Source organism: Bos indicus x Bos taurus, chromosome 5, assembly GCF_003369695.1.
Source record: "Bos indicus x Bos taurus breed Angus x Brahman F1 hybrid chromosome 5, Bos_hybrid_MaternalHap_v2.0, whole genome shotgun sequence".
Taxonomy (NCBI): domain Eukaryota; kingdom Metazoa; phylum Chordata; class Mammalia; order Artiodactyla; family Bovidae; genus Bos; species Bos indicus x Bos taurus.
In genome coordinates, this window is record NC_040080.1 from 90,399,653 (window position 1) to 90,424,540 (window position 24,888).

General features: G+C 40.5%; 1 protein-coding gene across 5 annotated transcripts in view; it reads right to left on the reverse strand.

Annotated features, from left to right (window-relative positions):
• The window catches only part of RACGAP1 (Rac GTPase activating protein 1), a 37,159-nt gene that overhangs the window by 2,317 nt on the left and 9,954 nt on the right, over window positions 1-24,888 (reverse strand). For 2 of the 5 annotated variants that reach the window (XM_027542807.1, XM_027542811.1), the window contains exons 2-15: window positions 15,323-15,411; window positions 11,355-11,557; window positions 10,254-10,390; window positions 9,236-9,305; window positions 7,552-7,605; window positions 6,838-6,918; window positions 6,337-6,454; window positions 5,111-5,241; window positions 4,322-4,486; window positions 2,538-2,633; window positions 2,252-2,450; window positions 854-959; window positions 547-679; window positions 304-439 (exon numbers count right to left, since the gene is read on the reverse strand). In XM_027542807.1, the coding sequence (XP_027398608.1) occupies window positions 304-439; window positions 547-679; window positions 854-959; window positions 2,252-2,450; window positions 2,538-2,633; window positions 4,322-4,486; window positions 5,111-5,241; window positions 6,337-6,454; window positions 6,838-6,918; window positions 7,552-7,605; window positions 9,236-9,305; window positions 10,254-10,390; window positions 11,355-11,557; window positions 15,323-15,411 (1,718 nt within the window). Of the gene's footprint in view, window positions 1-303; window positions 440-546; window positions 680-853; window positions 960-2,251; window positions 2,451-2,537; window positions 2,634-4,321; window positions 4,487-5,110; window positions 5,242-6,336; window positions 6,455-6,837; window positions 6,919-7,551; window positions 7,606-9,235; window positions 9,306-10,253; window positions 10,391-11,354; window positions 11,558-15,322; window positions 15,412-22,764; window positions 22,865-23,198; window positions 23,331-24,888 lie in introns of those variants that run through there. The other 3 variants (XM_027542810.1, XM_027542808.1, XM_027542809.1) reach the window with 3 other exon arrangements.

Sequence of the window (24,888 nt, forward strand, 5' to 3'; positions counted from 1 at the left end):
ATACAGTAACAGAGAAAGTTCTCACAAAATGCTAAATGAAATAACCAATTATATCTAAATTATTATATCTATATTTATAAAAAATATCCATATGGATAAAGAAAGAAGAACATGGAAAAGTAAAAAAAAAGTTAGGATGGTAGAACTGTATAGCTTTTTCTTTAATGTTAGAATTCTCAAAAATCTTTTAATTTTACTAAAGAATATGTATTTCAAATGGCTCTAGCAAAGGGAAGGAGAGGGCATCCAGCCAAAAACCAGAGAGGGAGTCAGGCCCTTTAAGAAGCACGCCTTAGGCCTTACCTTTGACATCTGGGGTCTGTGGTGTCGAGAAGGCATTTGCGTTTTCAATGACATGCATGGGGTCGATGTTTTCTTGCTCTACCATCATGAACTGGCTCCAGTATTCCAGGGGTAGTGACAGCAGGCGTTCTACCACCTAAAAGCCACCCAACATGTTAGCGAACTATCAACGCTCAGGGCTTACCTTCACCAATTTGTCCTGTTTTGTTGTATGAGTTCATGTAACATAACATGCCTGCTTACCTTGGGCTGATGCTTGATGTCCTGTAACAATGTCACTGGATCTGGATTGGATACAGCATGGCCAACTATTGTAGGGCCAAAAACTTTGGCCAGATTGGCAACATCCATTTTAGTGTTTGGGCTCTGAGCCACTCTATGTAAAAGAGCATTACATTAGAAGACTTGTCCTTCTGCTTAAAAGTAGACCAAAATATAAGATCTACAGGAAAATACTTCACCCTTCACATTCTTCCCTAACATCCAACCCCCATTCTCTTCCATGTGGCAAATTCCCAGACTCACAGAGACAAATCTCCGCTCTACTCACCTCTGCAAGTGAATCATGAGGAAAGCCAGTGTGTCTCTGTTGGCCTGGGGCAGCTCACCCACAGCCTGGTACATGGCCGCTATGCTGTTGTCATCATCTGTGATTTCTGTAAATGAAAAGAAAGCACCAAGAGGCCTAGACTTCTTTCCCTTGACAAGAGGTTTCCAAGCTATCGACCACAAAGTCTCATCTATACAGTAAGCTTCTGAAACTTCTGATTAGGTTCATGACTGCATCAGTCTCTAGTTTCATTAACAAGTAGGCTACTGGCCAACAGCTCAATATTAGAAATCAGAACTTTAAAAAAAAACAACTCTTGCAGTTCGGGAGAGCAGCTGGAAACTCGTGTTTCCAGGAAGGCAGATGTATAACTGCAGTTTACAACTATAAAGAAGGTACTTGTTCACAAAACATGTTAAGAGCCTACCAGGTGCCAGGCACTGTTTTAAGTGCGCAGCATCAAGCAGAACTAAACAAAAGCCCTTGCCCCATGCTACTGGAGGAGTCAATCAGAAAGCAAATACCTATCAGGCAGTGATACATATAATAATAAGGCAGGCAAGAAAACTAGAAAGTAATGGGAGCTGTTCTTTCTGACCAGCTGGTCAGGTGTTTCTGTGGACAAGCTATCCAACAAGAAACCTGAAAGAAACAAAGGAGCAAATCCTGCAAATGTCACTCCAGGTTGAGACAACAAGTATGATGGCCTCTAATCGAGTTGGGAGTAAGCTCGGTTATAGTCTAGGAATTACAAGAATTTCAGTGTAACCGGAAAAGAAGGAAGGAAGGAAGGCATGTTGATGGAAATGATATTGGAGACATAACCAGGGCAAAATCATGTGGGTCTTTGGGGCCTGTTAAGGACTGTGGATTTTATTCTGAGACTTACGAGAGGCTTCTGGGAGATACTGAGGAAAGAAGGGATATCGTCCAATTTAAATTCTGAAAGGACCACTCTAGCTACTATGTGAAGGTTATACTGTAGAGGGCAAGAGTAGAAATAGGAAAACCAGTAGGGTCTTACAGCACTCCAGAGACAGCAATAGGAATGACACATTTTAAATTTAAGATATATTTACAAGGCTTCTGCTGATAAGATGCGCCAATGGATTAAATATAAGGCGTGAGGTAAAAAAATCAAGGGTTGCTCCAGGTTCAAAAGGACAACCTAAAACTTGACCAAAAAAAGCAACAGAAAGTACGACAAAAAAAACCCTGTTAGGACCCTATACGTTTCAGACAGGAAGAGCACAGGGAACATGGAAGAGTTATTCATCCATCACAGTATCTGAGCACTGTATTCAGGCACTGTACCCGGCAAGGGACAAAGCAGGAAACAGAAGAGTCAAAACTCCTGCCCCCGCGGGACTCATATTTAAGCATTAAAATCTGCCCCACCTGCTGCATCCATAAACGTCTTGTTTAGCCGAAAGGTCAGAAGCGGTTCTTTGAGGTTTCGAAGGAAGTCTTTCAGGAGGCTACAGATAGCATGGATGTCATCCACTTTGCTGAGGAGAGGTACAGTTTTCACTCTGAGGAATTTCTCTTTTAGCTCTTTCACTGTCCGGTCACAGCCTGAGATCCGATACAGGCCTGTCTGTTATCAAGATGACACTTTCAGTTAAAAACCTCTTAATTACTGATGCAAATAACAAATTCACCCTCTCCAAGGGTGGACTCTTACCTCGGTCAGCCCTCTTTGCTCAATCTCATTTACACAGTGGACAACAATTGATGGGATCATTGGAGAAGTCTGGGACACATAATCTGCCAGCATTCCCTGAAAAAGGCGAGTTCAGAGTTATTATTTATACCACTTAGACTAGTAGATGAAGACCAGTGGGAAGAGCCATCCCCAGACTAATACAGAGGCTGGGACATCATGCCTACTTTAAAATTCTTCTTCCCAAAGCATAAATAAGACTAGAGCCGCTCAATTATTTTTCCTACCTCTACACCAGGACTGATTTATGGTCACATACACCACACTCTCGCATGAACAAGTAATAAGATCACTAGCTACAACTCCACCCCTGCTCCTCTTACAGTCAAGGGCATCAGAAAGAAAGCAATAATGAGATTACAGGTATGGAGTGTAATATAAACTAATTTATTATTCTAAAAAATCTGTTCTATCCTGTAATTACTCTTAGTAAGAAAAGTTATTTAATACAACTCAGTTGACTATGACACACACTGATCTGTAGGAGAGAACTCCGTGGCTCTATATTACAGAAAATCTGTAAAAAAATTACAAGCATGGATAAAAACTCTAAGATTAAAGGACTTCCCTAGTAGTACAGTGGGTAAGAATCCACCTCCAATGCAGCGGACATGGGTTTGATCCCTGGTCTGGGAAGATTCCACATGCCACAGAGCAACTAGGCCCATGTACCACAACTACTGAGACTAACGGGCCTGAAGTCTGTGCTCCACAACAAAAGAAGCGCGTGTACCACAACAGAGAGTAGGCCCACTCACTGTCAACTAGAGAAAGCCCTCGAGTAGCAACAAAAACCCAGCACAACCAGAAAAAAAAATAAAGATTAAATGGGAATCATGCATTAAAAGAAAAAAAAAAGATTAAAGAAAAGTAATATTTGATTTGCTGGAGGCTGAGTAGCAGCTCAATCATTTTATTTTGATTCTTGCTAATGTTGCTTCTAATAATAATTTCTTAATGAATTGAATCAAATTTTAGAAATGAATCTAATCTTAATAGCCTAGTATGGAATATCTCTAACATAAGAGAAAGAATATTCAAAGATGAAATTATATCATGGCTGGGATTTGCTTCAAAATAATTCACTGAATAGGGTCAGGAGGAGGAGATGGGGGTATTAACAAATCAAGACTCGACATAAGTCAGGGATCATGAAAGTTGAATGATAAGAACCAGGGTTAGTTATACTCATCTCTCTACTTTTGTATATGTTTGAAATTTTACAAAAGTAGATGGGATGGGAAGGAAGAGAAGAAAAGGAAGCCAAAGGAGGGAAGGGAGAAGGAAAAAGGAAGAAAAAAAGGAAAGGGAGGGAAAGAGGAAGGGGAAGGGAGGGGAAGAAAAGGAAGAAGAATTTGGTTTAGAAAGGCTACTAATCAGACAGACAAACCCAAACAGGATTCTTCAAGTTAATATTTTATAATTTCTACTCACTATTTGAGGGAGGAAATGTACATGGCATCAATAATTTTTGAAAAAAATGACCATAAGCTTTTAAAGGGCTTCTCTGGTGGCTCAGAGGTAAAGAATCCACCTACCATGCAGGGTCTATCACTAGGTTGGGAAGATCCCCTAGCAACCCACTCCAGTCTTCTTTCCTGGAGAATCCCCACGGACAGAGGAGCCTGGCAGACTACGGTCCATGGGGTCACAAGGGGTTGGACAGACTGAAGCGTCTGAACACAGAAGTTTTTAAAAGCTAACAAAGTCATAACACAGGGAGGGCTCCCACAGGTCATACATACTTCTCCAATCTTGACAGGTGTCCCTATCAGGGTAGGAATACAGGGAAGCGGACAGCGGTCCCGACATTCTGGATGAGAGACCACACGACAGTCTCGGCATTTCAGAGACGGCTTGCCAAATTTTATTCGCTTTCCACATGGTACACAAGATTCGGGTTTAATAACCTGAGGATGAAACGGAATGGTATGAATTAGAACATTTATCATCAATCAACATTTATTAAGCACTCAGCATGTGCCCAACAGCTTTCTCATCCCTTTACACTTAGTTTTTACTTGTGTATTCTCACAATAATCCTATAGGTTTTTTTAAGATAAGGAAACAAGCAAAAAGAGGCTAAGTAATTTGCATAAGTGCACTGAGTTGGAAGGGATCACCATACACTAGTGGAAAGAATTTGTTGGCAAGGAGTCAGAAAACCTCTATGTTAAACTTCGCTACTTACTGTCCTGTGGCTCAAACAAGTCAGTTAATGCCTCTGTGCCCCTGTCAGTTTGCTTGGATTTTTACCAGAAATCAAATGGGACACGTGCCATATTCAAACATGAACTGTAAATACATATCACAATAAAGCAAAAACTGCTTCTGAAAAGTTGCTTTCTTTTACTATCACTCACAGAATGGAAAGATACACACCCTCTAGAACCCTGGAGAGTGGGATGAGAAGGAGGAAGGAAATTTGACATTTAACTTTACAATACTAAATATGTAAATTTGTGATTAGCAAATATTATGCCCACCATTAAAAAATTAGATGTGTCCCAAAGCAGCAGCAACCCCAGTTTTACCGTCTTAGAGACGAAGTCGTGCAGGCGCATCCCCCCATTGCTTTGCGGAGTGCTGGAGCCGTCTGTTTCGGTTTTTGGCTCTGGCTGCCTGCTGCTCAATGTGGAGTCACTGTTCCACGGCTGTAAAGTACCTAGAAAACAGACAACTCCACGCTTTGTGTCTTAGATATTTCGTTCTGAATTTTTTTTGCCGCGCCCTGTGGCTTGTGAGATCTTAGTTCCTCAACCAGGGACGGATCCCAGGATCCTTGACAGTGAGAGTGCGAAGTCCTAACCACTGGACCGCCAGGTAATTCTCCCTTCTGAATTTTAACCCCAATTCTAATATAACTAGTAGGGACTTCCTTGGCGGTCCAGAGATTAAGAATCTGCCTTCCAGTGCCAGGGGACATGGAAAGGAAACATGTCTTCCATGTTAGCTGCAGGGGAACTAAATAGCCTGTGCTGCTGCTGCTGCTAAGTCGCTTCAGTTGTGTCCGACTCTGTGCGACCCCATAGACAGCAGCCACCAGGCTCCCCCGTCCCTGGGATTCTCCAGGCAAGAACACTGGAGTGGGTTGCCATTTCCTCCTCCAATGCATGAAAGTGAAAAGTGAAGGTGAAATCAGTCAGTGGTTTTCTACTCTTAGCGACCCCATGGACTGCAGCCTACCAGGCTCCCCCGTCCCTGGGATTCTCCAGGCAAGAACACTGGAGTGGGTTGCCATTTCCTCCTCCAATGCATGAAAGTGAAAAGTGAAGGTGAAATCAGTCAGTGGTTTTCTACTCTTAGCGACCCCATGGACTGCAGCCTACCAGGCTCCTCCGCCCATGGGATTTTCCAGGCAAGAGTACTGGAGTGGGGTGCCATTGCCTTCTCCAATAGCCTGTGAGCCACAACCAAATAAACCTACACCCCACAGCAAAGATCCTGAGTGCCGCAACAAAGATCCGACACAGCCAAATATACAATATAACTATTAGACACTCAGGAATCTATAACAACACACAGAAGTGAACTATGCAAAACACTGTCTCCAGAGAGACAAGTTACACACCAGTGGTGTAGGTCAGGCTAGCAAGCCAAAGCAGGGCATGACAAAAACAGAGCTCTGTCCCTCAGTGAGTAGCAGTAAAGTAAACCTAAAACATCCAGCCCCTGCCTCATGAGGGTTCCAAGAAACCAGTTCTCCCTGGATTTTACCAGTTGTTTTCACACAGGCAATTCAGCCACAAACCCAGCGGACCTGTTTTCCTTCGGCTCCGGGTCCAATATGGCACGGTCTCAATAGTGGACACAGCCTCGATGGGCCCGCCATCATTGGGGACAGTCACTGTAGTTTTAGCAACTATGGATTCATTTCCCTGAAACAAAGGCAGTAATGAGGGAAGGATAAATCTAATTTCCCTTCTACTATGGGTGGTTTGGTGGAGTTAAAAAATTTCTGAGTCTTAGTAAGGACTTAAGCCCCCAGCCCCAAATACTCTTGAAGTTGAAATCTAATACTCTCAAATAAAATACAGGTCACAGGGGTAGGTATACACGCAAGCAACTGAGAACAAACACGAAGCTGACGTTGTTTACTGTTCTATTCTTGTGGATAACAAGAATCCTAGTACAGAGAAAAACTTTCACCAAACATCTCTTTCAAAATAACACTGCAATGTTGACTTGGGATTTTTATGGCTGGGGCCACTACACTTCGCTATGTTCAAGACCACAATTCTCTCAGCCTAGTTATTCTTACCTGGTCTGCGGTGGAGCCAATGGAACGCGTTTTCTTTACAGGTCCAGGGGGACCATCCACGAACTGTCGGCTATTTGAGCGCTAGAAATGGGGCAAAACCCAAGAACTTTAGTGCCAGATAGGAGATCTGAAGCACAAAAAATAAAATTATTCAATTAGACAACTTGGATGCAAGTCCTAGGTACCAGCGCTGCAGGAAATAACAAACAATGTGCACTCTCTCACAGCCTATTTCCACAAAAAGGCCTTCAGTGCCCTAGAAGAACAACCAAGCTTTGGAAAAATTTAGATGGCAGCACCAGAAAAAGTAGAGTGTAATCCTATCTAAGGACATGAAGTCCTAGAAACATATTAAGGACCCTAAACAAGCACAGATAGATCTCTGTATATCCCATTACACACATATTTCATCTGAAACTTAGAGCACAAAAGTTCTGCATAAAAATTCATATGACATCTCAAAACAAACTTAAATAGATCCTTTCCCTCTCCATGAATGAACTTAAATCAGCTCAGAATAGTGAAACAGACAGGACAGGATTCTGTCTTGAGTTTACTACCTCAGGGACGATCAATACTGCCCCCGCCCCCAACATGGATTCACTTGTAATATGTGTTTAACATCAGCTAGGGCAACATTTCTGAGAAAACTCTTTTATTGCTACTAAGTAAAAACAGACACACAAACCCAAAAGTAAACAAAACCATACATACCCTCTTTTCTCTCTTCTTCAGTTTAAAAGTCTTTACCAAAGAAGAATCCCAATCCTGTTGACAATTGTACTGTATTAATATCCTTCTTTGGTTAGGCCTCCCCTAAACCCTATGCAAATACATTTACAGAAAATTTTAAAAACCTCCTGAGTCTGAGTATCTAACTCACAATTCTCAAATGTTATAGCCATAGGGCTGTGGTAAGTGAACATGCCTTCTTTCCAAAATTGAAGCTATTATAATAGAATCAGGAATCAATACCACAGAGGCAAGAAAAGGTTAAAGAATCAACTTCTGTCATGATTATCTTCAGTACCTGGTCCTTTGTTTCTGATTATTTTTGTAATTAGTTTTAGAACTCACAGAATGGTGGGCACTATACTAATGGTTCAGATGTGATCCTTGCTCATTAGGGACTGCTACCATCTAATCTGATGTTCTGTACAATGTAGCCACTTTAAAAGTTCTAGTTTAGGATTCACATCTCTCAATCATCCCTCCTCCTTGGGCCCTAAAAAAGTATTCATTTGTCTTTCACTGTGGTCTAGTTTCACTTCACTCACTCACTCAATTTTTGCATTCATCTTTAGTAGCTACCTATGACCTCCTGACCCTGATAGTCTCTGAAAACACAAAACCCCTAAACAGTTGTATATATTATAGCTTAGCTAAATAAATTTATCCTTTCCAACTTATGGTCAAGTAATTTAGGTACTGGTTGTCTGATTCAGCCTCAGTTACAAGAGATATTACACCATAGGTCTAGCTCTAAAAGCAGCTAGAAATATATTCTAGTTTTATTACAAATCCCAAACTGTGTCATTCCTTATTCCCAAAAGGTGATACCTAATATTAATATCTACAAAAGAGCAGTTACTGCCCTAGTCAAACTCTGAATTTGGACAGAAAACTCTCAGCCTAGTAACAAGTAGTTGTCATTTCTTTTGCTATCATCAAATGACCAACTACCAATAACCTCCTGATTTATTGTTTAGTTTGCTAGCTTTCCACCAGTCAAATAGGAAAGCTACACAAACCAATAAGTTGCAAGTCTCTGGAACAAAGACTGACTATCAGGGTATGACCTTTTATGCAGAAACATCACCATACATTACAAGAAGGGTGCTGCCCCACAACAGCAGGGTAACAAAGAGCTCAGACAGGTGAACCACTGCTCATCAAGGTATTATCTAGTGCCTGGAAACTTTCATCAGCCTTTGGGCTAAAGTTCCAAGGCATTGGTTTCCTTCTAATTGTGAAGTATGACTAAGTTTTCCTCAAGAACCAATTTAATTTAGAAATAAGGCACACGTCTACTCTCACCAAGAGCAGCAAATAAAGCCTGGCTGGATAGAGTCTTGATAATTTTTTTTTTTCCCCCTAGCTGGGGTTTTAAAAAGTCAAGATGTAATAATCAATTAGTACAGGCAGCTCACAGATTCGTTAAATAAATTTAACCTCATGCCAAATCCTAAATTCTATATTCTCACTTCCAAAGGCTAAATATATGCCAATCTCTTACAAGCTTGTGTGTATTTATATTTTTAAAAGCTAGTCAGTATCTATAACATATCAACTAATAAAATAGTAATAAGGGAATTTCAGAAGAGAGGACAGAAGAGAGATTCCTGATGGAGCAGGGTTAAGAAAAAGAGATAATTCTCAGAAATCAAGTGTTCATTACCAGGGATTCATCGGTCTTGTCAAAGCTGATATCGGATAAAATGGAACCAGATTCATCAATGGTTGACAGTCTAGATGAGTGAAATAGTAGTTAGAAACAAGACTGTGCAAAGTAAAATCCACCAACACCAGAAAAAGTCACACTAGTCAGGTAACATCAGCAATTTCACAGCAGCATCTTCCCTGTGGAGATAACTACAAGCTCAAACCCTAGCTGTGTTGAGCTGCTTTTTATGGTTTTCCAGGGAGACGGTGTATGTATGTGTGTTTGTGTGTGTGTGCACACACGAGCACACATGCAGCGCAGTTGCTATTTCAGCAAAGGTCTCATAACTGCAGTTTAAAGTTAGTCAGGGGTATAGGTGCTATTTCCTGCTGAGTCTATACTACAGGCTGCTAAAAAGTCACAGGCAGAAGAGTGAAGTTCAGTTTGATCCCAACTGTGGTTGTTTTCTACAAGAGAGAGAATTACCCAGCATTAGCTTTTTAAGAAATTAAGCCTGTACATCTTCTTAGTTATAAAGATTCCCCATAAAACAACCAGACAACAAAATAAATAGCTCAGAGTGCTGACCATTCCCTACGTACCGTATTGGGGGTTTTAATTCAAAGCCTGGTTGAGACTATTCTAAATTGTGATGCAGTAGAACCAAAATTATTGTCTGGGCTTGGCTCTCAGAGGGTCTTTCTAAACCAGAACTACGAGAGCTCTCTAGAGAGTAAACACTGGAAGTATTGCTGAACTGCCACTTCCACCTCTAGGTTTCTTAGCAATGTGCAGGATTATTGATGTTGGTGCAATTGTGCACCAACGTCAAAGTTTACCCTTAATGAAAAAACCTAAGATAAAAAAATAAAACCGGAAGCCCCTGCACCTTTATTTCCCACCCACCCTTCCTCCAAAGTCTTTTTGTTTTATTTAGCACACATTCCAAAAGCAGTATATTTAAGAGTTTAGATAATAAGAACTTATTAGAGCTGTGTTCCTTGTGATCAGATAACAGATGCAGTTCCCCCACCTTTTGTTCCCAGCATTGCCACTGGCTGGTTGGCCTCTGTTGAGAAAAGCCAGAGCTGATTTTTGCTCTTCACTTAGTTGAATGCTGCCAGATGTGTCACACATGAGCATCTCTCGAATCAGCTGAATCTGTCTTTCCTACAGACCAAAGCAGAGTAAAACATCCTAACTAACCAGGGGAGAAAGCTTCACCTTAAATTTATGGGACAGGCAAACCAGAAGACATTAAAATACAGCATTATGCAAATGAGCCTTCAGGAAGGCTGCTACACCAATAGCATATTAATTCACATCAAGCCCAGACTGCGTCTCTGATTTCTGACTGGTAAAATGAACTCTATCTAGAATAGTGAGGTTTCTGCTACAAGACTTTTGGATCAAACCGCTAATTCAAGAAAAGAGAGGACTGCAAAATCAGAGTCCCAAAATAGATTTCACAGAGCAAAAACACTTTAGTGTCATCTTATCAGGACAATTATTGGCTTCTACAGATCAAAGCAGCCACCCACCTTTCTAAATGGTGGAGCAAAATGCATTAAAATGGATACAAAGCTGTGATGCACTGGAACCAGACGATTTGAGCTTACTGAGGCATCTAACAGTATACCAAGATGGATTAATCCCTCCTAGTAAGGGCTTCCTTTGTACCATGACCCACTCTGGTACATCAAAATGACAGTGCCCTACGTCCCAGTGTTCATATTGGTTGAACATAGCGAGCCCTTTATCCTAAATTAAGAGCCGCAATAAAGACTTAAGAATTGTCCTGCTTATATCAATGACAAAGTACTAGCTGTTACTATCTTACATGAGGATGTTCTAGGTAGCACTTATAATCAACAATAAGAAATAGATCAAATATGCTAGGATCTCCCTGCCTTTCCCCCTAATTCTTTAAATTCTCATTTGAAATCTGTATATTAAGTAAATGTTTAAGATCTAAAGGAGAAAAAATTTTAAAAATTTAAATTTCAACCTATGAAAAATAGTATTTCTGGTTGCAATTTCAGCTCCAATCATGGACAAACTGCTTCTAATTCTTTAATGAAGAAGAAACAGGGCACCCCCACTGTCACAGTGCTAGCAGAAAAACAATACACACCAGCTTTTCACAGTCAGCCTCAGCTCGCTGTCTCCGTTTGATCTCTACATCCACCTGATTGCGTGCATGTTTCAGTTTAACATCCAGAGCACTACGCTCAGTCTCTGCTTTCATCAAAAGATCCTTGTATTTGCCCAACTCGTGGTCTGTTCTCTGCCACTTTTTACGAAAATCTTCAAAGTCCTTTGCCAACTGGATAAATTCTAAGAAAAGGGGGAAACTTTAATAATTCAAGCACCAAACAGAGTATAAATGCTGTAATAAATGAGTCCTCCAGTTAGTTTTACTCCAAATGCATAATTAAGGGACTAGCTGAATTATGAGCAAATCCAGCTGAAAATAACCAGGAGCAGATCCTTGATATATGTTCATCACTCTGGTCAAGAGTTTTGTGGGGAGCAACTCCTATTCCAATAGGCCACTTACTTTTGGCTTAGCCAGTGGCATCTGCTATGAAATAAGTAACTCATTAGTCACCTGGCTCCAGATGTAACACTAACAGTGAAAGCTCCTGAACAGAAGGCAATCAAAGGAGGATACCTTTGGGGCAGCTGTCATGCACCAGGACAGTTAGGCCATAAAACAAAAACACCCTCCTTTAGAGTCACATGTTGCTGCACCAAAGAGGCGTTAAACAGCAAATTCAAATGTAACTGCTGTAATATGCTCCAGTAGATGTAGATTAATATTACAGATGTCTAGGCCTGCAATCGCATTCAGCTGTATAATTATACAAATATTGATTTGAAAGTAAAGAGCCAATTTGCTTCTGCTGTTTAACACAGCCCTGAAGGGTTATGTAAACATTCCAGATGGAAAGACACAGGACGAGAAGATCATACTAGCTTTGGACGACTCACTGATAAGAGGAATGTGGACTCTCTTCAAATGTCTGCAAAGGAAGCATCGCTTCCAAGGCAGCACCTCAAAGCATAACAACTCTGGTGGCATCCATTCTTATCACCTGCAAAGACTACTGCAAAGACAATTCTACAATGCCTTACTGTTCTAGTTAACCTCAATGTATCTCTAAGCCATCATTCCACCAGCATCATGGAGGAACCTTCCAAGGTGTACATCTGCTGCTGGTCAAATTAACCCAGTTTACAGTGGAAACTAGGCCAAATTCACACAAAGCTAGCAGATTCTCTGGTAATAAGGGAGCCTTTCCTATTTGAATTTAACGTAAGAGCATAGAAATAATATAATGCTTTTTTAAAGCAATTTTAATTATTTGACCAAATTTCAAACTTACAAATTAGGATAACAATTCAATCTAGAGAAACTGATTCTGACACACAAGGAAACAAGTTTTTAGTAAACAACAGATTCTAGCAAAGCAGGATATTATGACCTAGTTATCTTAGATAATACAAATATCAAGGATCTCAAAAAGTAAAATATATTATTACAATTGAAATAGTTGTAAATGATATACTGGTTTAGTTAACAGTTTAGAACACATTACTAAGGGGCTTTTTTCTCCTTAACTGAAAAAGAAAACAATATATCCTTTTGCAACTTTAAATATTTCAAAATTATAGATTCACAAAGAGAAAGTTGAAAAACAAGAGCTGGTTCTTAGTCACATTTTACTCTCACGATTCACCAAGCAAAGAACTTATTGTTTGCATATTTTTCAATGTATGTAATACTTCCCTTTTTCAAAAATAAAGAACAGGAAACACATTTTCCATAGTCTAAAAGCTTTCTAGTTCTACACTGTGGTCAATGTTTCTAAATATAGTGCTGCCTACACACTCAACTATTTCCTGAATTGAAAAACAATTTAAGAATGAAAAGATTTTCACTTGACCTAATTTGCTGGTTAGCTTGTTCTTTAGGATACTCCTTGAAAAGTCTTATTTGGGGTTTAATTCCCATTCATTGTTAAATGGCATATGTTACAGATCTAACTGAATCGGACAACAGAACTGAAACCAAATAAAGTATCAGTTCATTTAAAGGAAGGCATTCCTATTTTAATACAAATGATTAAATGCTTGTTTATATTAGACCAAAACCAGAGCATTTGCATACATGACTAAGATATTACTGTACAAAAAAAAAGAAAGGAATGAAGTTATATGATGAAGAGCAAGAGTAAGGAGTCAGGGGACAATTAGGCATGGGAAGAATTCCTAGGCTCTAAGAAGATAACAGACTAGAGTGGTTGCAGAAAAGGAGATTCTAGAGTCCAGAAGACATTAAGTCATTTTAGTTCCTCAAAGGGCAACATACCAAGTTAGGGATTCAGAGCGGGTACAAAATGTACCTCTACTTTGTAACAGAAATTAAGGAAAGACAGAAATTTACTTATAAAATAAAGGTTCCTGTAAGAATAAATATCTTGTATTTTTACGGCATATTTTTTCCATAGGTATTTTCACAACCTAGTATCTCATTTATCTCCAAATCCTTGTGGCAAAATTCCTATCTCACAGACAGAAATAACAGTTAAAAGCCAGCACTAGTTACTAAGACTCCAAACCTCAAATTCCTCCCTCTGCCCCCACATGCCATCAGCTGCTTCCTCCTAGAGATCTTAGTATCACAGCCTCTTCTGCCCATTTCCACGCTCACAATCATCGCTCCAGTTAGGGCTCCCTAATGCCTCTTTCCTGAGCTAGGGCAAACACCTAATCAGCCTCTCAGCCTCCACCTCTAATGCAGCCACCACCTCTGGCAGGGTAACTTTCCAAAAGCACGGCTCTGATTAAGTCATTCCCCACTTACCCTTATTTACCTCACATCCAACACCCTTTTGCCTCCACTCAGAAGTCTCCCTTAACACTCAATGACCTCTTTTACCTCTGTCTGTTGGGATCCTACCCTATATCCAATTGAAGGCTCAAGTCAAACCCTAGTTTTTTCCATGAAGTCATTTAGTCATCCCTTTCCCTCTACATGTGCTAGAAGTTGTGATAGGTTCTCACTGAATATGGGCTGAGTGAACCTGAATTTTAAGATCTCTTCCCCACTGGACTCCAAAACAATCTGTCTTCTGAGATGATGTGACCTCAAAGAAAAGCCTAATTAGTATGCCATCATGGTTACTGAGTTGGTACCAGATGACAAGGTCATGCAATAGTTATTAGAGAAAAAAGAATATTGTTTTGAAAGGGCTGTAAGTAAATGAAAGCTATTAAAAGCATGAATCAAATTAAAGAAAGCACTGAATGGCACAAGCAACACACTATAGTAAGTACTATGAAGATTTTTAAGACTTAGTTCTTGCATTACTTTTATACCAATGAGACTGACTTAGCAGCAACACCCACTGAATTAGATATTCATGAAAATCTGAAATAGGAGAGGATGGTAACACAAAGAAAAGCCAGTAAAGAATAATTCCCTTAGATCAGTAAGTCAGAGCTATCGGCTCCACCTTTCTTTGTCACTAATCTACTTCCCAGAAGACGATTCCATCACCACCTCCTTTGCCTCCCTAGCTCTCCACCCAACCTCAAACCTTTATTACTAAGCATCAAATATATGAAGTAGGTGAAAGCAGATGGATTGTCCTTCCTTCAAAAAGAAATTATGTCATTTTTCTCCTTTCCAATTGAAAATGTTTTATAGGACACAGGGAAAACCCCAGATAAAAAATGTACACGACTATTCCTCTAATGAAAAAAGCAACATCCTTAGAAATTCAATAGATTTTGCCCAGTTTGTTATACAAAAATGAAATCGGCAACTAATGCCAACTATTTAGTGAAAAGAGAACCTTAATAATGAAAAAATCTGGGTAAAACCCATTTAAAAATAACTACAGGAAAAAAAAAAGTGACCATTTAGAATCCGTGTCCATGAAGCTTTGACCACAAATAACTGACCATTGTTTTTTTTTTAGGTAACTCAAAATGAAAAACAATTTTAGGGTTGGAACACACTTAGGCTATGTAGAAAGCCCAAATCTGAAATCTGTTTTTTCTCTCCTCACAGGCCATCTCAGAATGACTTACGGAGTTCATTTCCTTCACTGAGAATCTCCACCCGGCGTACAAGCTGCTCAAACAGATTCCGCATATTCAGCATCGTAGTATCCATCTTCCTGCCAAGAAATCAAATATACATTAGGGGTCCTGCCATCTCCCCCAGACAAAAGATTCAGTAGCAATCCAGCACAGTGATCAGTGACTAACATCTGGACTCATCCATGTGTAAGCTACCACTATGAGAATCTCAAGTCAACAACTGATGTTTTGTGTAATCCTTATTATAAAAACAAAGTTAGAATGTTTAAGACTCATTTGAAAATTACAAAAGCATTTCAGTCCCCTGAATGTAACACCCCTTGCTGCCTACTTCTTTTCCTCCATTCTACAATCACTTTGGAGCTGAGAAGAAAGCAATTAGGGACAAGTGTGTTAGTTTATTACTAGGTGATCAACTACTTAGTCGAGCCTAATGATTAATATAACATTTTTGCCACTTTAATCCTGCTGTACTTTGAAGACTTTCAATGTAACTTGAAAGGTTTATTTTTAATTTCATTTTTAGCTAGTACCCATGTGGCAACTGCCTTTTAAAATGCAGGACATGGTCAGCACATTTCCTACCAACGGCACAGATGACGTCACACGAGCGATTAAGTGGGGAAATCGCCAGCTCAGCAGCACAAGAATTATTTCTGTAATGCAGGCTCTCTGCTGGACTGCGTGCAGGGACTATGTCTAATAAATTTGTACTAAGTATAGGCAAAGGATTATGTTGTACCACATTCTGGCATCAAGGAGACAATACACCACCTTCACAGCTAGAAGGGCAAAGGAAAAATCATTTGCTACTGTGTTCTGTAATAGTGAATTTCAAGCTTCATATTTCCCCCCTAAAGACTTGCTGATATTACATTAAAAATGGTGTCCTTACAGGCAGTTCTGTTCCAAATAGACTTTAACTGGGAACACTTTGAGGAAATAAGATCTTAACAGTTGAGAAAGAAAGACATCAGTGCGATGTTATGAAAATTATCAAGGAAATGAAATTAAAAAATCAAATTTCATTTGAAAACTGAACGTCCTCCGAAACACCATTAAAGGATTCTTCTTATGTTCTCCTAATCATCCCTTGAATGTTCTAGTCCAGGTCCTCTTTCATGCATCTAAATAAAATTTTAAGAACTCTTTTATGAAGGATTAGTGACTTTACAGTGTTTGTAACATTGTACTATAAGCTATAAGGGCAAGAAAGGGGAGGGAAAACCAAAGGAAAAAGGAATATATAAACATTAAGATTTTCTATTAAATGCTACAGAATTACTCATTTGTACTTGTATGATGATTGCTCTAATAGCAAAAAAGCTTTCAATTCCAAGCTTGGATGCAATATATACCTGAATCAGGGCCGGAAACCAAGATTTTCAAACGGCAATGTATCTGTTCCAAGCTACATAATAATCACAGCAAGCTGCTAAGCAACCAGACCGACAAATTTATTACAAAGCTCTTTCTCTAAACTAGAAACAAAACTACAAGACTAGTATTAAAACTGGTAGGAAAAGATGCAGAAGTCACAGAGATGCCCTTGGGTTTTAACAATATGACCAAAGAAAGGCAAATACATCTCTGTGCTACAGGACAGAAAACAGGGATAGGGCGTTCAGTAGCCTATTCAAATGATGAATTCCTTTGGCTCCCAATAAAAATCAAAGTCGGTGGTCAGTTTTAATATGGGGTTATTATTCGTGTCTATCGTCTCTTCCCTCATCTGTATAATCTGACATTGTACAACAGTGAGCTCAGTACACAGAAGAACTTCTACTTCACTAGGAATGCAGAAAAGATTCAATCCCTGGGTTGGGAAGATTCCCCTGGAGGAGGAAATAGCAATCCCCACCAGTATTCTAGCCTGGGAAATCCCATGGACAGAGGAGCCTGGCGGGCTACAGTCCATGGGGTTGCAAAGAGTCAGACACGACTGAGCACACAAGCAGAAAAGGAAAATTCGACAGTGCAACTAGAATACCGAAAACTGGTCATTAAAAAAAAAATCAGAGGACTTTTACGACTTAAATGACAACAATCTGATTCTCTGTCCCCTTTAAGAGAAATTCTTTATTTTCTCAAGTTCCTCTATTCTTGTTTCACTATTTTCTTGTGTACACCACTCCCTAGAGTGAGCACTGTGTGGAGGTACTTTCTTGAAAACACAACTTGATTCCTGAAAAGACTAAAGACACAGAGTACCTACTTGGGGACATCTCACTGTAGTAACTGTGATTTCACACAACTACCCCAATCTACATTGTTCTCCTAACAGGATGCCTAGTACCTAGGAGACAGCTGTTTCAATGTATCCAACTACCCCATTTGAGTCATTGCATAGCTACAGACAGCCCCCCCATTTCTCTCTCTGGCCCTCAGCTCTCCCTCCGCTGACTCAATCCTATAGCTCTCAATTCGGGATGACTTGGATGCCGAGCTTGATTTTGAAAACATCCTTCCCTCACATATATTATCAACTACTCTACCCACTGACCTACCCTGGTCCTCCTCCTCCTGACATCAAACTTTGATTTTCTTATTTTTATCATTCTCCCAGTCACTCAGTTTCAAACCTCAGAGTCACCTTAAGTTACTCCCTTTCCTACAAATATAGTCACCGAACTTTGTGGATTCTTCTCTCATGCATGTTACAGCCAGCCCCTCAACACATGCAGGTCATTAACATTCACTTCAACTGACCTCTCTGGTCCCAATCTTTCCTCAACTGCTTTGCTCACGTGGCACATTCATCTTGTACTCTATTTTAACTTCACCAGCTATGTCCCAGCTAGACTCTAAATTTGAAAGGAGAAACCTTACATTTGGAACTAAATTGCAAAGGCTCAGTATTTAAAAAAAAAAAAAAGAAAAAAAACACTTGATAAATTGAAGCCAGAGAACAAACTCATGAATGAATACAGACACATTCCCCACCATGATTTAATTGTCAAAAGCATTTCCATTCTACCTGAACATGTTTAATATACATGGAAACAAAGAAAACAGTTAAATAAAGGTGACAGAAGCCCTAGGATAAACTTTTAGTTTTTATTTACCTGTTGTATAACCGTGGATAAGTCACTTAAAATTCTGAAACACATCTATAAATGGGAACAAAAATACTTGCCATATTTGCCTCAAAGAATTCTACAAATTAATGGAGATAAAAGTTTTATACTGTATAAAGCAAACCTCACAATAAGACTATAGGGTATTAGAGTGGGTATAAATTTTTTGGTTTTGTTTTTGTGTGATTGTTGTTAGTTACATCCTAGAATAGTGATTAGCAAACCACAGCTGGACTTCAAATCAAAAACGGAGGAGACAGTAAAATTTGACATGGTCTAGGCTCTTAAACAAGCTCTTCTACATGAGCCTCATAGCATCTGAGAAGAGCTAGTTTTTCCTCTAAGACAGAATTACTTTGGGCAATCCAAATAGCACCAGAAAATATAATCCTCTTCACTTTGTATGCTGGGGAACTATGTATTTTTATTTGTGTTCTATAGAAGTGACTCTAAGGAATTATTTATAGATGACAAAAATATCTTTCTGTATCAGTACTAACCCTGATATCTTGACAAGTTGAAATTTACTCATTCTATTCAGTATCAACTAAAAATCGTGTTAATTTTCCTGCTGGGTCACATCTTCACCCTCATGAATACTTGTTTATTTCTCCCCCTTTATTATTTAGCTCATAGCTAGGAGATACACTAATGTGAACGGAAACACAAACAAAGTCATATTGTAGTACATTGCTGCGCAGCTGTAAAACAGCTGTCACTTTTTCACTACAGAGGCGGCTGTCTTCTGGGAAAGCTGAAATGATCCTTGTGTGTAGCAAGGAAATCAGTTTGTGGAGCACTTTAAACAAAAAGGTGCTAGAGAATCTCAGCTGTTATTGATGAGAAGCCCCAGAGGTGGAGAAGTCACTATGTTACAGATTCCCAATCTGTGAGTATCCTTAAGGGAGCAATTTGGCATCACCAGGAAAGAGTCTCAGCTTGATGTGATTGCTCTGAGTCCCCAATTTAATTTCAATCACCCAGCCAAGAGAACAGACATCATCCTTCAGAATAACAGACTATTGCAGATCTTACTGCAGAGTATCCTGGGAAAAGTCTCTATCCTCTTCTTCCTCCCCCTACAAATAACATTATTAAGAGACCTATACATCAGGTTTTAGATGCATCAAGAGTGTTAAATATTGTAAGACAAAGCAATGAGTTTTTCAGGAAAGAGTTTTGATGAAAAACATTCTCACAAACGTTACTAAATCCAAAGAGTCCCAAGAAATTAACAATACCAGTTCTCTGCTGCCAAGGAAAAACATCCCCTAAGACTGTCTCAATACTACAAAATGCTTTCATATGAAAGTTATTTCAGAACAATTCTTTTTCCCAAATGTCCAGCTTTTGCTTCACCATATCAAAGCCTCTATTCAATTGGCAGGCAGAAGGAATATCTTGAAAACAAATGTTCTCATGAGCAAGTCAACTGCAGAAAGAGTAAACAGAACACCTTCAGTCCAACATGAATGAAGATTAAAATACGGAATAAGAGGGAATTCCCTGGCAGTCCAGCAGTTAGGGCTCTGCACTTTCACTGCGGAGGGCCCAGCTATCCTGGTGGGGGAACTAGGATCCCACAAGCCCGTGCAGTACGCCCCCCCCAAAAAAAAAGCAGAACGAGACAAATTACTATTTTTCATAAAATCATTACCAGTTCATTATACTAAGTTCTCCTTTTATTCTTTTTCTTCTGTGAATTCTTTCCATTCCAAAGTGTTCCATTCTTCAGGGTCTAATGTAAGTATTATCAACTTATGGAAAGCGTTCCATAATCATTTTAGTATAAAACAACCTCTTTATTATCTAAAACACTCATCTGGCAGATATAAAACGCTGCCTCATACTGTTAATTTTCTCTGTTCAAAAAAAAAGTAACATTTTTTAATGGTGAAACTAAAACCTCACCACCCTGAACTCAATGCACCTCCCTAAGTAATCTTTGCCCATTATGCACTCATATTTCATAGAACTGCAATCATAGATTTATATATTCTTACTTTTTTCTACCATGTTTCCATTAAGTTGCAAGAAGTTGATAAACATTTATTTAACTGTTCTCTTCCTTGAACATTTGGGTAATTCTGTTTACCTCTACTTAGAATTTTTCAGATGGTCACTCCCTCACTTTCTTCAGGTATTTATTCAAATGTCATTTACTCATACAAGCCGCCCAAAAGCACATGAAAAGATGTTCAACATCACTAATTATTAGAGAAATGCATATCAAAATCACAATGAGGTACCACCTCACACAAGTCAGAATGGCCATCATTAAAAAGTCTGCAAATAACAAATGCTAGAGAGGGTATGGAGAAAAGGGAACCTTCCTGCGCTGTTGGCAGGATTATAAACTGGAGCAGCCACTATGGAAAAAACAGTACGGAAGGTCCTGAAAAACTAAAAACAGACTTGCCATATGATTTGGTAATCCCACTCCTGGGCATATATCCAGAAAAAAACAATGGTTTGAAAAATATATGTACCCCAATGTTCACAGCAGCACTATTTACAATAGCTATGACATGGACACGACCTAAATGCCCATCAACAGATGCATGGATAAAGAAGGGGCATGTACGGGTGTGTGTGTATATAATATATATACACATATATATATTACACATAATATATACACACACACCTATGTATATACACACACACACAGTAGAATACTACTCAGCCCTGAATGAAATAATGCCATCTGCAGCAACATGGATGGACCTAGAGATTATCATACTAAGTGAAGGAAATCGGAAAAAGACAAATACCATATGACATTGCTTATATGTAAAATCTAAAATACAGCACAAATGAACTTATTTATGAAACAGAAATGGAAAACCAACTTATGGCAACCAAAAACGAAAGAAAGTGAAAGGAAAGTGAAGTCAGTCAGTCGTGTCCGACTCTTTGCGACCCCATGGACTGTAGCCTACCAGGTTCCTCCATCCATGGGATTTTCCAGGCAAGAATACTGGAGTGGGTTGCCATTCCCTTCTCCAGGAGATCTTCCCGACCCAGGGACTGAACCCGGGTCTCCTGCACTAAGAGGGTGGGATAAATTAGGAGTTTGGGATTAGCAGATACAAACAACTATACATAAAACAGACAAACATACAAAGTCCTACTGTATAGCTGCTGCTGCTGCTGCTGCTAAGTTGCTTCAGTCGTGTCCAACTCTGTGAGACCCCATAGACGGCAGCCCACCAGGCTCCCCCGTCCCTGGGATTCTCCAGGCAAGAACACTGGAGTGGGTTGCCATTTCCTTCTCCAATGCATGAAAGTGAAAAGTCAAAGTGAAGTCGCTCAGTAGTGTCCCACTCCTAGCGACCCCATGGACTGCAGCCCACCAGGCCCCTCCGTCCATGGGATTTTCCAGGCAAGAGTACTGTATAGCAGGACCTGTAATTATCCATAATGGAGAAAATCCATAATGGAAAAAAATATGAAAAAGAACATGATTCACTTTGCTGTAACCAGAAACTAACACAACACTGTCAATCAACTACACTTCAATTAAAAAAAACATTGTCCCATTGTTAACCACCCTTTCAAATTGCATCTTTCCCCCCAAACTCCTGCTTTACTTTGCTCAAAAAAATTTATCTACATCTAACATATTTACATATTAACTGACTTATTTGGATTATTGTTTGTCTCCCCACTAGTTTAACGTCCAAGAAGGCAGAGATTTTTGCTCACTGATGAGTTTCTGGTGCCTAGAACAATGACTGACATTTGGCAAATGATGATAAAATATTCAATGAACGAATAAGCTGAACATCACTACGGACAGTGTTTTTCTTCAAGTGGCCATGTTCCTTAAAAATGCACTTCCAAGGCTTGGAGTACCAAGTTAGATGGTAAAAAAAATCTCTTATGACTCTTGATAAATGGTGCAAAATATTTTCTAAAAGGGCCGGACTAACGTATTCTCAACAGTGTAAAGGCCTACTATATTCACCACAGTTATCTTTCTAAGTTCTATTAGCACAAATAAGTTGCAAGCTCATTTAAAGCCAAGTAAGACTGTCTTGTACTTAATTTTGCACTGAATGCCTGTTGAATGATTAACCTATAGGAAAGGCGTCTTCCCTAAACATTTTCAATAACTCGAAAGCTCACCCACCACATTAAAGAGTACGATGACGTTTCTTTAAAAATAAGCTTATCTTCCCACCCAACCCACAATCCTATACACTCCCTCCTATAGACTCCCTCTGTAGATGAGTCTATAGGATCTAGATATGAACAGGGATCTATGTGAAAGGATAAAGTAAGGCCTTGCTGTTTCTAAGGCTGAGATTTTAATGAGAAAGGCAAATGTCATCATTTCCCGAGACTCACACAGCCCACTAGAAAGTGGGGCTCCACTCCAAGCCGCCTCGGCCTCTAGAACACCAGGGCTTTTCCCATTGAAAAAGTTTTGTTCCTCCGAAAAGAACCGTCGAAAAAGTCTTGCTACCCCACCTACTTTCTGTCTTTAAGTGAAAGCCATTTATTTGGGGTAGCTTCTGCCCTGTTGAAGTCACCATCTCAAAAAGACGCCCCCGGCTTTCCACAAAACATGGCGCCACGAAAGAACCCCCCCACTCCCTAAGTAAAGCCCGCTCAGGCCGCCCGCGCCCCCGGCCGGAGGAGGGCCGCGGAGGAGGAGCTGTTGGTGCCGGCCTCCCCCTACCCCGACCCCGTGAGGGCCACAGCTCACCAACCGGGGACGCCTCCCTCCCCCAAAAGACCCAGCGCCACAAACACCTCTCCTCGCAACCCCCGACACCCACCTTTTCGGGTCCGCCTGGCCCCACCCGGGCGGCCTTCTACTTCCCTCCGCGTCTCACCCAACGGCAGAACAGCACCGCGCCGCTAGGCCAGGTTTGAAATCCTGCACCAACCAATCACAGAGAAATTTATTCCTCCCGCGGTGTTTCCCCCCGCCCACGCTCTGACGCACACGCCAGGGCAACGGAGAAGGGCGGGGACACAAGAGTGGGCATGCGCGTTCTGATAGAGCGAGGCCAAAGGCACCCATCTTGACTAAGGTCAACAGTTTTGGGGGTTTTCTTTCTCCCTTCGCCCCACTCCCTCCGGAACACTTTCTTGAAGGCATTCAAGATACCATGTTGACTAAAGGCAAATGATACTTTTTGAGGGCAAATTTTTCTGGGCCTGTTTTCCCCAGACCCGGAAATAGGACTTTTGGAAATTCTTAACTGAGAAGTGGATAATCTCTCCATTCAATAGGAAGAATTTCGGAAGATTTACTGAGCCGACAGTTCAGTTCAGTTCAGTCCCTCAGTCGACTCTGCGACCCCATGGACTGCAGCTCGCCAGGCCTCCCTGTCCATCACCAACTCCCGGAGTTTACTCAGACTCATGTCCGTGGAGTCGGTGATGCCATCCAACCATCTCATCCTCTGTCGTCCCCTTCTCCTCCCACCTTCAATCTTTCCCAGCATCAGGGACTTTTCAAATGAGTCAGTTTGCATCAGGTGGCCAAAGTATTGGAATTTCAGCTTCAGAATCAGTCGTTCCAATGAATATTCAGGACTGATTTCCTTTAGAATGGATTGGTTGGATCCCCTTGCAGTCCAAGGGACTCTCAAAGAGTCTTCTCCAGCTGCTGCTGCTGCTGCTGCTAAGTCGCTTCAGTCGTGTCCAACTCTGTGCGACCCCATAGACAGCAGCCCACCAGGCTCCGCCGTCCCTGGGATTCTCCAGGCAAGAACACTGGAGTGGGTTGCCATTGCCTTCTCCAATGCATGAAGGTAAAAAGTGAAAGTGAAGTCGCTCAGTCCTATCCGACTCTTCGCAACCCCACGGACTGCAGCGTACCAGGCTCCTCTGTCCATGGGATTTTCCAGGCAAGAGTACTGGAGTGGGGTGCCATTGACAGGCCATCAATTCTTCGGCGCTCAGCTTTCTTTATAGTCCAACTCTCACATCCATACATGACTACTGGAAAAACCATAGCTTTGACTAGGCGGACCTTTGTTGGCAAAATAATGTCTCTGCTTTTTAATATGCTGTCTAGATTGGTCATAACTTTTCTTCCAAGGAGTAAGCGTCTTTTAATTTCATGGCTGCAGTCACCATCTGCAGTGATTTTGGAGCCCCCCAAAATAAAGTCTGTCACTGTTTCCATTGCTTCCCCATCTATTTGCCATGAAGTTATGGGACTAGATGCCATGATCTTAGTTTTCTGAATGCTGAGTTTTAAGCCACTCTCCTCTTTCACTTTCATCAAGAGACTCTTTAGTTCTTCACTTTCTGCCATAAGGGTGGTGTCATCTGCATATCTGAGATTATTGATATTTCGCCTGGCAATCTTGATTCCAGCTTGTGCTTCATGCAGCCAGGATTTCTCATGATGTACTCTGCATATAAGTTAAATAAGCAGGGTGACAATATACAGCCTTGATGCACTCCTTTCCTGATTTGGAACCAGTCTGTTGTTCCATATCCAGTTCTAAC